General features: G+C 45.9%; 1 protein-coding gene across 1 annotated transcript in view; it reads right to left on the bottom strand.

The window, feature by feature from the left end:
* LOC6616542 (MOXD1 homolog 2) overlaps positions 1-13,637 on the bottom strand; it is a 111,951-nt gene that overhangs the window by 62,653 nt on the left and 35,661 nt on the right. Inside the window, exon 2 of the mRNA XM_032718195.1 lies at positions 288-1,113. Within this exon, the coding sequence (XP_032574086.1) occupies positions 288-806 (519 nt within the window). The 5' untranslated portion in view covers positions 807-1,113. The remainder of the gene's footprint in view (positions 1-287; positions 1,114-13,637) is intronic.

The following is a 13,637-nucleotide window of genomic DNA, read 5'->3' as shown; positions in this document are numbered from 1 at the left end:
CATATTTATCAACACAGAGGCAGCGCAAAATGTTTGCCCTGGGAACGAGACTTTGTGAGAATAAATTGGATGATATTAGGGCGACAACTTTTCATTTAGTTGACCAACCGGCCGGCTTGGACTGCCCTTAATTTCCGTCCACACGCATCGGAAAAATGAAAACGTTCTGCGGGGAATGAAAAATCGTTAGGCGCGCAGCGCAGGGGACCCCATCTACGGGTATTCAGCCCAAACCCCACCCTCAGGAACTTTCTTTGTGCTGGGTTTTTATTTTGCGCTTCACTTACCTGAAAATAGGTTTGACCCTTGTCCACCCAGCCGATGGCCATATCGGCACCAGCCAGATTGCCATCGGGCGAGAAACCGAACCCGACGTAGCCCAGGGTACGTGCCTGTATTTCAAATGTTATATCCTGATTAATGATTTGCCATAGTATGCGAAAATCCTCATTCAAATCGATGGCATGATCCCAAATGGGTGTTCCAGACGCTGCCGCCGCCGCTGCCGAAGTTGCCGCTGTTCCGGCTCCGACTCCCGATGCTGCCGATGCTGCCGATGAGCCCGATGTTTTGTTGCTCCGAGTGGCCAGCTTGCCGGCAGCCCGGACTCCGCTGGCGAAGAGGAGAAGCAGCAGGAAGAAGTTGAACGTGTGGCAGGATATAAAACATCTGATTAACGATGACCGCCTTGAACTTGAGGCTCTTCTGCTGTGCAGCAATGTTGCTGCCGGGCTTTGTGCTGTTTGTGCTGGTGGGGCAAGTTGAAGTGTTGCTGGTGGCGCAACTGCCTTCCGTGGGTGAGCCATTTTGTGAGATGGTTTGTTGGTTTGCTGGGTGCTTGGGTTTAGCAAATAGTTGTGATTACTTTCCTTGTTGCCAAGTTGACATTTATTGCGCGCAAAATCACTGGACGATGGCTCGTAATTACGCAGCTTGTGATCCGCTGTGCTTTCTTTGGTCTTATCACAGTTACGAGTATTTACTTAAGCAGTTTTACTTTCGTTGTTGCTTGCTGCTTCCTGCTTCCGATTTGTGCTCATTAGTTTCGCTTGTCACACGAACAAAGCCGCGGATGAACAAAGCTTAAGCTCTGCCTGATCGGGCGGATGCAACCTGAAAGTTGGAAGGAAAGATAAAAAATGTTATATAATTGCTATAATTTGTTGTCGGCTATAATGGTTGAAAGAACTCGATTCCTGCCCTCGGTCTTCTTTCGTGTTGCAATGTTTAAACGCATATAATTACATAAATTATGAACCGGTATCTATGGGATACACATCCCCAGCTACTCAGATACTCGTCCGTCTACTCAAGCCGCGCAGACATTCATACAACCCAACCATCCATCCATCTATCCACACATCACAACAGAGTAGACGGTTAATTTTTGCTGCCATTGTTGTTGTTGGGAGTTCGTCAACATTTTCCTTGAAGCGTTAATTAGCCTGGTCACGCAGTTTTCACAGCAATGTACGTCGGAAATCGAAATTGCTCAGAGTACTCGAGTGAGCGGGAAAATTAAATTCGGCAGGGGGATAACAACTCAAACCTGAGATATAAGAACTGGAAACCCACTAACAGGAAGATGGCAAATACGAGTATAATATCTCACACTTATTTAAAACGTTAAAATTTAAGAATGAAATCATCTGCTATGGAAATCAGTTTCACTCATATCAAAATCTTTCCCGTCTGCACTTAACCGAACCTTTATCTTTTGTGTCTTAGAATGACTAATTCCGGCTTTTCCCTCTCCGATGTCAAGCGTCTTCCACCTCGCACGCAATTAGTGCATGGTGGCTTGGTCAAAGGAAATCGAAGATAATTACAGCTTGTCATAATTTTAATGAAGAAGGTCGCCCAGAACTGAGCCCGAGTCAAATAGCTGTCCGTCTGTCCGTCTGTCCGTCTGTCTGTCCGTCAGTTTGTCCGTAATTCTGTCCGGACGACTATCCCTCCTTCTGTTAGTTAGGAAGCCATGTGGGGGCGAGGCCAGACTGGGGCGAGGAATGGGATTTATTGTATTAAATCGCCGCGACTTAGCCAGGCGAACCGCAAGCGCATTGCCGACGTCTAGTCCACCCGTATACCACCAGTTGTCCTACTCTTCAGGCCCTCCTCCTCAGTTGCCATCGCAGCTGTCTGCGCATATTTGGTGTGCGGTTACATTTGATTACATGCCAAAAGTGCTCGCCCAGCCGCCCCCTGTTCAGCCATCACTGTCTTACACAAATCTTTAATTTGACGTCGGCGTTTTGGGTAAATGTCAAATGGTTGGTAATTTGTTATAAATAGCCAACTTCCGCTGGCTCGACACAACTCATAGACACCTCCGCAGCTGTGTGAGTGCGTATGGCGGGGATACTAAAATGTATTTGCGCTAATTCCGAGTGCTTAGTCGCGTGTTCAAAGTTGACAAAGGTCAACAAACGCCAGGCCAACAAACAGAATTGTAAAGCCCCAAACGGAGAATGATTTCAGAGACTAGAATGCTTTTCCTCCATTGCGAATATGGAATGCTCTCTCTCACTACCCCAGATAGTAATAACGTTTTGATTATCTTATGCGATGTGCCCTTGGGAAAATTGAATATATCTCAGCAAGATATACCCCGCCATAACAATCTCTTCCTAATGTTGACCAATAAAAGTAATTTTAGGAAGTTCCTGCCATTCGACAAATGTATCTCGAAGATACGGCCGCAATATTCTACCAGATTTCTATGGTATATTTATAGGTGACTTTTATGTTTCACTTCCTTCCCAACGACAAAGATATTGTGCCGCCCCTCCGCTCCACCGCTATTATCAAAAATGTATCCGAAAGATACACAACAATGAGCTCGATGGGGCTCGGGCTCCTCTTGCTCCATGTTCTCGATGGCGCTGAGTGACGGCCGGCAACGTTAAATGACGTTGATTATAATTATGCGGACTTGTACTTTGTACAACACAGGGCACAGGGTTCCCCTGTTTTTGCTGTTGCTCTTGCTGTTTGTTATTATTATTGCTGTCGTCATCATCATCATCATCATCGTGGTCGTCATTGCCAGGCAGAGTTTGCAGTTTGCAGACTTCGACTGTCGTTGATGGGGCGGTCAGATGAATGATGTCTCTTAAATACAGGCCGAGCTCGGGCGAGGCCAATCGTCCTCATCATCATGATTGTTGCTCTGGCCGTCGCTGCTGCTGCCGTAAAATTCAAGCCAATTTAGCCTGGAGGGAGGCAGGTCCGGCAGGTTCCTCCTTCTGCCAGGCTGCAGCCTGTGCACAGCATGTTGCCCAAGACCAAGACGACATTCATAAGTACAAGTGGTCCTCGACACAGCCAGCGATGTCATCGTGAGCGCCTCCTTGCCCGAGTATCGATCATTTCAGGAGGTTCTGGAGATTCCACCATCTCCAGAGGACATTCATAAGCACAAGTACTTCGCCCGGCCGCTCGTATAATATTATTACTTGGCGAATTAACTACGCCAAAAGCAAAACAAACACAAACTCGAAGATTGCTCTGGCAACTGGTTCTAAAAGGCACGAAATGGCTTCCGTAGACACATTAGTCGCTTTTACACAAAAACCCAGACAAAACGGACAGAGCCGGCTGCCTGTAGCCCCCTCTATCGCCAAGCCCAAGGTGGCTCCATCTCCATCTCCATCTGATGGGAGAGCAAAAAGATGCAACTGAATGAGGCATATAAAAGCCTTCCCAAGCGCCGTGCGGCACAGAAAAAAGAGCCAACAGAAGCGGAAAGAAAGAATGGGAGAAAGAGCAAAAGAAAAGCTGGAAAAAATGAATACAAGTCAAAGACTTTGTCCAATGGGTTTCATCATTGCACGATTTGTAGATGGAGCGGGTAGTTATGCAGGAGGGGAGGCTGTGGCCCCAGATCTGGTCTGTGGCTGCTTCTGTTCGCCGGCAGACGGACAACGACATTGATGAGGATGTTTTGCCATGGCCACAGTGGGGCAAGTCCACATGGAAGAGGTCTCAGGGGGTCCAAAGGTGCTTGCAATAGGCCAAACTCATATTGATTTCAACCCTGAGTTGGAAAATAAGCTAACTAATGCTACTGAAGCTTGATTCTAAGTTCAACAGAATCGCGTCTGATTTACACAGACCACTCAGGAGAACTTAAACTAATGCAATATATTGTCTAGTCAGCTTGAAGCAAATACCATTTCAGCATCCAACTTAAAGGTAAGTGTGCCAATCTATTGTTCTAAGCTGTCGATGCTTACGGGAAAATAAATGGTTTTGGTTTGGCCATCACTGCCATACCCACTGGGAAATTCGATGCCATACAAATTGTTTTCTTGCTTCCGTCATTCTGAGGTATTCCTTTCCCTTAATTGATTCCATTCTAATTACAATATTTAGCCAACTCATTGGCCCAATCACAAGCCATTCCTGCCCTCTCCATTTCACACATCATTAATAACGATGGGTTCTGATTTGTGCGAACTGCTCTCTTCCTTTCACCTTCCATTTTCGGGAGTAATCGAATGCTTTCACATTTTAATATCCCTTACCAAGTGGAATGCTCTCTCACCACCATTAGTAATTAGTACTTTTTTTTGCACATTTCGATACTTTCTAATCGCATCCCAGTGTGCAGTTTGTGGCAATTTCTTTGCTTAGCCGCTGGCCCAGAAGCACGGGGATCGGGAGAAAGGGGCTGGTTGGCTTGCCGTGTATGTTTTCATTTAGCAGATACAAGCGGCATGTACACGGGATGCTACTGGGCCTTCGTCATCGTCCAAGATGCTCCATCATGTGGCAGCAACAACTGCAACAACTACAATAACTGCAACATCAATAACAACAGCAGCGATGCCGTGCGTTCTCGTGGTTGTTGTCGATTCCAGAGTTCTGCGGTTGCCGCAGCTTGATTATAAATGTACGAGGCAACTTGTATGACATGTAAGTTGTTGTACTTGCAGCCGAGTATCTGGGTATCCATGGGAGTGTGCATGAGTATCTGTGCCTGTGCGAACGTGTATCTGGATGCATGTGCATGTGTGGTTGTCACTGCACCTGTCATCCTTGCAGCCTGCCAGCGAAAATTGCCAGTGCCGGCCGTGCGGTGGGGCAAAAAATTATTATTTATCGTCAACGGAGCAAGGTTTTCTGAGACAAGTCAAACTGGGAATTATGTGGGTATGCACGTTTATACAGATGCGCTGGGACTCCACTAATTACTGCACATCATTTGCTTACTCGAGTGGCTCTTCTGCCGCCGTTTCCAGGCCCATCAGGCCATCTACCCTCCTGCCCATCGGAGCCGCTTCCTCCGCTCGCCGCCTTGCAGATTTAATTGAGTAAAAAAATTGACTAATTAGAGTGAGTCCAAAGCACTTGGCCCCGGGCAACAGAGGCGGTGGAAAAAACAAGTCTGGGCCGGGCTCGAGTTGAGTTGAGCTGAGTGGGGTTTTTCGTGGCGGGAGGGAGCAGGAGGAGGAGGAGCAGGAGAATGAGGAACTACCTGTTCTCATTTATTAAGGCCTGGTCAAGAGCGGTTTGAATCAAAACTACGCCTGCGACCCAAGGCTTCTGTGTCCATCGTGTGTCGTCTTCGTATTTAATGATCATTAAACAAGCTGGCAGCCAATTGCACTAAAAGCTGCAGGCTTCTTCGGTCTTGCTACCACTGGATGTACAGTGGTTCGAAATTGAGAAGCTTAGTCGAATTAGGGCTTATTCGGGCAGAGGCCTTTTGGGCGGGACTCATCCGAGACTTAGACCACTGTAAGTGGGCCAGCCGACTGATGAAAACTATTAGTGAAGGCAGCTATGGAGCTGCAAAGTGGCTGCCTTTTGTAAATTGCACCGACATTCCAGCAGTTCCTGCCTGGGCTACTCCAGCTCCAACTCCAGCTCCAGCTCCAGCTACAGCGTAATTTAAATAATCATAAAAAATAATAATTCCTTCTATTGGATGCCTGGATGGCCATGTTCAGCGCCCTGCTGCCTGTTGATTATTATGGCCCTGGTAATATCTTTTGCTCGTTAGCAATTTTCGTTTCGAATAAATAGTAATTAGTGTGCCGAAAAGAGTTGAGTCCCCTTCCCCTCCCCGCAGGCCATCCCCCCGCCACCCCGTGGTCTTTTTATTGGCATTCTGCACCTCCTGCCTCGTTTCACCTGCAAACTATTGCACAAAGCTTTTTGCACTTTGCTGACGTTCTCTGTTTTGGGCACTTTTATTTGACATTTTTCATTAAACACGAAATGAAAAAAGGTTTTCTTGCCATCAAAGCGGTGAAAAGGGGGAAAGGGGGGAAAAAGGGGGGCTGTCGGCCTCAGAGCTGCGTTGACATAACATTTTTGTATAGCTCCTCCCGACCTCGTTCTTCTCACCACTTTGGCATGGAAGTTTGAAGGCATCTGGGGAAATATGTCAGCGTTGTTTAAGTTTTTAACATTTTCAACTGGTGTTGGGTGGAGATTGCTATTTACTCTGGCATAATTGGCTTGTCGGCATAGTTATAAAAAGTTCTACTTGGGTGCAATTGGATTAAATGCACGGATATATAAAAACACACACACTGATAGAAGTTGGCAAGCTCTGGTTATCTTTTGAGTTGGCTCTAACGAAAGGCAAACAAAGGCCAACTTTAAAGCGGAGTATCTGAATCCGAGAGTATCTGAGCTGGGGGATATCCATCTTATCACAGGGCATATATTAATACATCAGTAAGGGGTTCTATCTCCATATATCGCTGCTCTACGGATGATTGATTGAATGGGCTTGGAAAGGTATGGACGGATAACTTGGACAATCCGGGTAGGTGGATGACCTTTAGCGAGTGTATTAAGTATGCAGGATTATGCTGAGTAAATTGCAACTTAAATCTCGCAGTACGTCTGTCTGCAGAATCCAACTCGGTTTACTTTGGGTCTGTTTGTGTTGTTAGCTTGCAATGGATACACAAATAGCTGGAGAAAGCTGCCAGCCTCCTTTCCAGACCCCACTCTTGCTACTTCCAGCGATTTCTGCTGGCTGTGTGTCATCTTTTTGGCTTATCAGCTGCGCATCATAAAACTTGCCTTTTCTCTCGACTCTTACTCATTCTGCAATTGCGAAACTCCGTTCACTTTTCTCTAGCACTAAGAAACGAACGAACGTTCCTTTTCTATTCCCAGGCCGGGAACTTTCTTTTGTTTCTGTCTATTGCTATAAGTCGGGACCCCGTTACAACTACTCCCCCCAATGCTCCCCCCACCCCACACCCCTCACTTCTCGTAGTTGTGTGTTTTTGAACCAGGCAAGTGAATTTTCTCATTTTGCACTTGATATTGTTGCCGTTTTTGCTGCCTCCTGCCTGGGAAATTCTTCTGCTTTTTCTGCTTGTTTTTTATTTTGGCAGAGTGAAACTTTTCAACGCTCTCCCCCTTCCCTCCTGCCCATGGCTCGCCCCCCTCGCACCATGGACCCCTGTGTCTGGGGCTGCCTTTTGCATTTTCGGTAGGTATGAAGGTAGGAAATTTAATCTCAAAGTCGTCATCGTCAACGCCGTCGCACTGCCTGTACTTGGTCTTCTTGTTGTTGTTTTCGACGACGTCACAGAAAATATTTAATTAATTTTTCGAATTTTAATTAAAAAGTTTCCGTTCCGTTACGTCATCTGGCCCGGCCCGAGCAGATCCAGATTCCGGAATCCGCATCTTGTAGGCTGTTAGTTTTGGCCCTTTTACTGCACCAAGTAGCAAATAACAAATGTTTGATGGCGGGTAACCCGAGACAACTCTTTCAGCCAGCGCCATCAATCAATTCGCTAAGGAGGAACGGAGCGCGTAGCTCCAAGTCCCCACCAAAGTCCATTCCAATAAACATAAAGCAAACACTTAATTGTCTGTCAGCGTTAACAAACCGACAACACAAATATCATATGACCAGGGAGCTGGGAGGCATTGGTATTATTTTGGTATTGGGATTGGCCGCTTGTTGTTTCCATAAGCAGACAGACACACACATATATCACCTGCTGCGCAAAGAAAATGTTTTTTCCACAAAACTTGTAAGAGATGCCAACTGGCTGATAGGGCCTCAAAAAGAGAGAACTCCCTAGCCGAACAGCATACAGAATCCACAGAAGACAGCCCAGCCGGCCATACCGCACCGAACTGAACTCTCTTGCATGCATTTTGTTATCTGTGACAAAGATCTCCTGGCCATTAAATTAACACTTAATGACTTGTGTGTGCGTGTGTGTAGGTGCAGACGACAATGATGACTAAAGGAAAAGCAGCAAAAAGAAGAAAGACTCTCTGCAGCAGCCACACATCATTAAGAGACAGCGGGGAGGCGTTGCCTGGGCTTTCGTTACCTCGGATATCCAGCCACATCTCTTTGATACCCTGCCAAAAGGGCCTCTCCGACCAGCCTGATGACTTTGTTAGCCGGGCTGAAAGGCTCGACCTGCCGGCCGAGAAGAATGAAAGAATGGACCCACTGGCATAAAGGACCGTCTTCCGACAATAGATGCCTGGGAACACACCTTGCCCGGGCGAGGAGACTTTTGTCTGGTCCGGGTTATCATCGTGAAAAATGGAATTATGGCACAAGGAAATGGATTAAGGCGAGGAAACATTGTGTCCAAGATCTGATTGCTCTTTTAGAGCGCAAAATGGGAGGGAAGACAAGTGAAATATAGACTCTGAAATTTAATTTCGTAGGTAGTAGGGAATGGAAATGCATTTCTAAAGATGTATTCATACTGATTCGTTTATTGAACAATATTCCTTTAATCTTTTGTATTTCTAAGTCATGGCCTTTTAATTTAAACATAAATTGAATTTTCAGATACAAAAAATACTACTGATCTGTAAACCTATTACCGAAATTTTCATTTAATAATTTTAAATACAAAGTTGTAAGTTGAAACTGCTTTCGAAATATTAGATATTAGATTCCAAGCCAAGAAAAACCTTAGCTATAAACTTAAATTCCAATTTCGAATTTCCTCAGCCAAAGGGCATTGCATGTTCGATGCGATTGGGGCCGAGTATTTCTCAGATTCCATCTCATTTGTATCTACATCTCGGGCCGGTATCTTGTTTGCAGCCATAAGTTTTCAAATTGTTTTTAGACTGACAAAATAAATGATGACAGGCGGCACGGCGGCTTTATCGCCGCTCTTTTTCTCCCCATGTCGCTAAGTTGTTCTAATTTTTTGTTCCCCCACGAGATCTCTAATGGGCGATGGGCGGGTGCGGGGTGCGATACATGCCTATATGTAAGCTAGATGAATAGATAAATCTGTTTGGGACATACTAGGAAACTGCGTTCCAGAGAAGAATCCACGGGGAGGAGCGTGTGACGACGTGTGGGCAGAAGTGGAACACAATTTGATGTTTCTCACTTAATTTGTTACGGCGAGCGCTAACAAATTTCCTGCCATTACAAATTTCATGCCATTCGGCCTCAGCAGAAACATATATTTTTATGATTATTTAAATGTGTCTGGGGTATTAATTAATCGAATGCAATCATGGGAATCAAGAGGAATTCGACAAGTATCTCAGTTGCGGCGAGACAAAATCAGTGCTGACCACTAAGAGAGGAAGTGGAGCGCAGTAGGGAGCCACCTGTATCGCTGATAAATTTATTGCATAATTGAACAGGACGAAATCCTCTTCAAGGCTTTAAAATGCATTTGTTGTGCTTGGCTTATGCTCCACCTTGATACCGCGTATCCTTCCCGCACGACACTATCCCGTCTGCTCCGGCTGCTCGGGCTTCCTCCTGCTGTTATTTATGAGCTTGTGGTAAACCAACAATCGGGTATGGGGGTTCGGGGGAGTGGGGGGTTTGGGGCTTGGGGGCCGGGAAGTGCGTGTCGTGCGTGCTCCCGTTTTGTTTAATTAAGTAGCACAACTGTAAACAAATTAATTTCAATATTAACAAAGAAGATTATTGAAAATCTCTTGCATTATTTACAATGTTGAATGACAAAACAAATAAATTATTAATTTTCCAAGAGCTGCGCCACTCAAGTGGATGACAATGCCTGATATTTCCCTTTGAAACGGCTTGAGGCTCCCAGGGTGCGGGATTCCAGCGGCGAATGTGCACAAAGCAGCCATTTGAGTGTAAACATTCTGTACGATTACAGCTTCGGTTACCGTTTTAATTGTCCCTGCCACAAGCTGAGACGTCATCACCCAGGCACTTCGCCCAGCCACCCAACTTCCCAACTACCCAGCCCCCAAGCCACCCACTCATCCATCCCTCCAAGGCCCCTCGGCGTTTTCTTCAATGTCATGCTCAGCTCAGGAGAAGAGGGCTCTGAATGGGGCAAATGTAGCTTGAAAACTGTGGCTTTTGTCGGAGAACAGCTCAGTTGGCTTAGCCAATATGACAACATCTGGGAGATGGGAGTTGGTCCCCTGGGTGAGTTTAGCTTGATGATGGAAAAGCAAGTCACTTGTTGAAAGGGTTGGCAAATAATAAAAACAATTGTGGCATTGGATTAAATTAGGGAGGTGCTTGAACGCTGCTGGAAAATATAATTGGAGGGGAGCTAAACTTTAATCCGGGTCGTCTCTTTAGGGTTTCTAAGCTCTTTGTCGAAATAAAAATTAGTGTTCCCCTGAAACCCAATTGCTTAAATTGGTTGTACTAATTTTGGCTCTATATATCTACAATAACCCTGCTTTGTTATCTCCTATTCAACTTCCCCCGCTCGTAATAACTTGTCTCTGATCTCATGTCATCATATGCGTTTAACCTCCATGGCCATTTCGACATTTGCAAAACTTGGCAGGACTTTTCGTCCCCTTCCCCGGTTTGACCTTGTCCCCTAGCATAACCTTGTGGGTTGGCCATTCCAGCTGCCTTGACTGCTGGTGACATGGAGTCATGGCAAACATGGAGGCCGGGAGGGAAGAGTGCTGGGCAAACAATTAATAAAGCTCAATGTCGACTAAGTCTGTGTAATAAACCAAAACCCTAAGCTAGACAATTAAAGCACAAAGCCCTTAGATCGCTTTCGAATGCCATCGAATGGGGGCTGTCAAAGGCAGTGACAAGACATTGAATACATGGTTCGTGCAGACAAGGAGACGCTGAGAGGCCACATAAATATAGCCGGGGAATGGAGGAAATCTTTGGCTCATTTAAAAAATTAACTTCGAGTACCTTGCCAGCGGCAAAAACGAGGAACGGGGACACGAAAGCGATTTATTGGCTACGCAAGATAAATGGCAAAATGTTTACAGTTTCCCAGCGCCCCGCTTTCACATTGAAAACGAAATGTAAGCATTTTCCGCAAAGGTTTTTTGTTGTTGCCTGTCGAAAAACTTTCGGCAGGTTTTCGCTTCTTTTCTTTTCCCCCCCTCCATCTGCTGTTTTCAGTTGTTGCTGCCGACTTGCTACACATGCGATAAAAATTGCTCAAATAAACTGGGTAAAAGGGACTGTGGGCCGAGGAGCGACTCAACTGAGCGACAGGAGGCGGCGTCTGCAGCAAAAACATCATTAGCATTACCAAATAAATCACATCCGTTTTTCAGGCACGGTCCGAAATGTAAGTGATGGACAGGGGGCGGCACTCCACCGAAAATAAAATAAAATGATAACAACAAGGACTGCTGTATATATGTGTATATGTGTATAAAAGCTACGGACTACAGGATACCACAAAGTATGTCCTTTCCCATTGGAGTGCTGAAATAGGCACACAACATAGGATTATTATTATATTATAACACATAATCTTGCTATATCTTGCAAATGTTACAAGTCGATCGTGTTGTTTTGCCCACCGTAGTTAAGATTTTAACCGAAGGATAACTCGGGGTTTATATAAGTGCTACCATTTCAGACACGCATGATTCTTTTTTTTGATGGATAGAATGGAATAAGGGCAGTAATCCAACCACGAATATAAACTGGATTTGTATAGAATCGGTAACCTCTGAGTCTGGTAATTTCTGGTAACCAGATCACTTGATCTCCTGCACTTAATTGTGTTGAATCCATCCGATTTGTTTGCAATACTCTTCCGACACACAAGGCACGGCTCATGGTGCTCGTATACCCTTGTCATATATGGCTAGCCGTGGTGTATGAAAAGGATAAAAGCTTTGAACACCGGAGTGCAATAAATTTCTCTCGTGACGAGCATAAAACTTTTTAAACACAGCGAACGGGAGAGGAAGGGAGATGGGCGGCGATGAAAGAGATGGGGAATGCCACAATGGCTCCAAAAGCAATACAAGCGCATAGCGAAGCGGCAAGTTCCGTTTAAAGTCCTTTGCCACCCACTGGCCACAACCATGCAATCCCCAGTAATGCACACATATGAAAAGGGAGCTCAACTGTGTGTGTAGTCGGTGCAGCGCTGCTAGCTCCTTTCTCTGCTTTTTTCTTTTTTATTTTCCTTTTTATTTGTGTGCTTCAGTTTGGATTTTGTGGTTTGATCCTGCATCATACTTGCTACATACTTCGGCTATCCCTCAGCGTCGTCGTTGCTCCGCCGATGATAAAGTATGCCAACTGTCAGTCCGCTCCCGCCTGCCACGCCCCTCACACTGAACCGCCCACTCGCCCATCTCGTCGGATGCCGGCCTGCCTACCAGGCAATACATCAGCTCAGCAACTTTGCTCAATAAATTTTCCTGCACAACGCTGCAGCGCTCAAAAGCCGGCGCTCCGCAGTATGCTATGATTTTTACTGATGTGCAAAGGGTGAGCGTTCGATGGGCATCCTTGGGGAGGAATGCAGTGGGCGGCAGCCTAAACAACTTGCTTACCATAAGTGGGATGGATTATGAGGGCCGGAGGGGCTCGACTAACGGTTTACCTGGGCCAGAAGTTTTCTCGCGTCTAAGTTATTGGAATACGACGTTTAAACTTTTTTACAGCCAAAGGATTTATAGTCTTGGGAAAAAAATTCAATTATTTTATCTTCCTAAAGTGTTCACAGTGACTCTTTCAATGTATTACAAGCGCAGAAGGATTAATTTAAAAATATTCAATTAACCTTGATGTTGTCAAACTACTCTCCTTTTTATCTTATAATCAATTAACGCATATACCCGCCTGCGGAGCTACCCTTGATCCTGCGAGTATGAAATTATAACAAGTTTTGTAACAACACGAAGCGTTTACATTGTTCGACCGCCAACCAGGAGTGACTGGGACTTTGGCCTGTTTAACACAGGAGTTCATGCTGCCCGATTTCCTGCCCTTCTGACCACACGGCCGACCGATCCGACCATCCTGCGTCCTGTTTGTGTCCCGTCACAGTGGCAAATTTTATTGTTGCCTCGGCTGGGGACAAATCGGTAAGAGTGCGAGGAGAAGAGGGTGCGGGCGGTGTGGCATTGGCCGTCTGTGGAAAAATCTGCATTGGACATAAATGTCAACACCCGAGGAGGCAGAGCAGAGGACAGAGAGGCTTCCCCTACATCTGTGCATGTGTGTGTTCGTGCGGATTCCTGTCTAAACCAATCTGCAATCAGCTGCAGCTTTTGGCCTGCTCTATTCCACCCTTCTGCCCGGCTGCTGCTCCATTCTGTTCGATGCTGGCCTGGCCTGGCAAAGGCTCGTATCTTAATTTTTGGCCAGTGCCCTGCCGGCTTTGACGAACGGGACGGGAAATGGCCTCAAAAGATGCATTCGAGAACGTTGC

This window comes from Drosophila sechellia, chromosome 3L (genome assembly GCF_004382195.2).
Source record: "Drosophila sechellia strain sech25 chromosome 3L, ASM438219v1, whole genome shotgun sequence".
Lineage (NCBI taxonomy): Eukaryota > Metazoa > Arthropoda > Insecta > Diptera > Drosophilidae > Drosophila > Drosophila sechellia.
The sequence above is the reverse complement of the archived record's forward strand: the minus strand, read 5'-3'. Positions and strand labels throughout refer to the sequence as shown.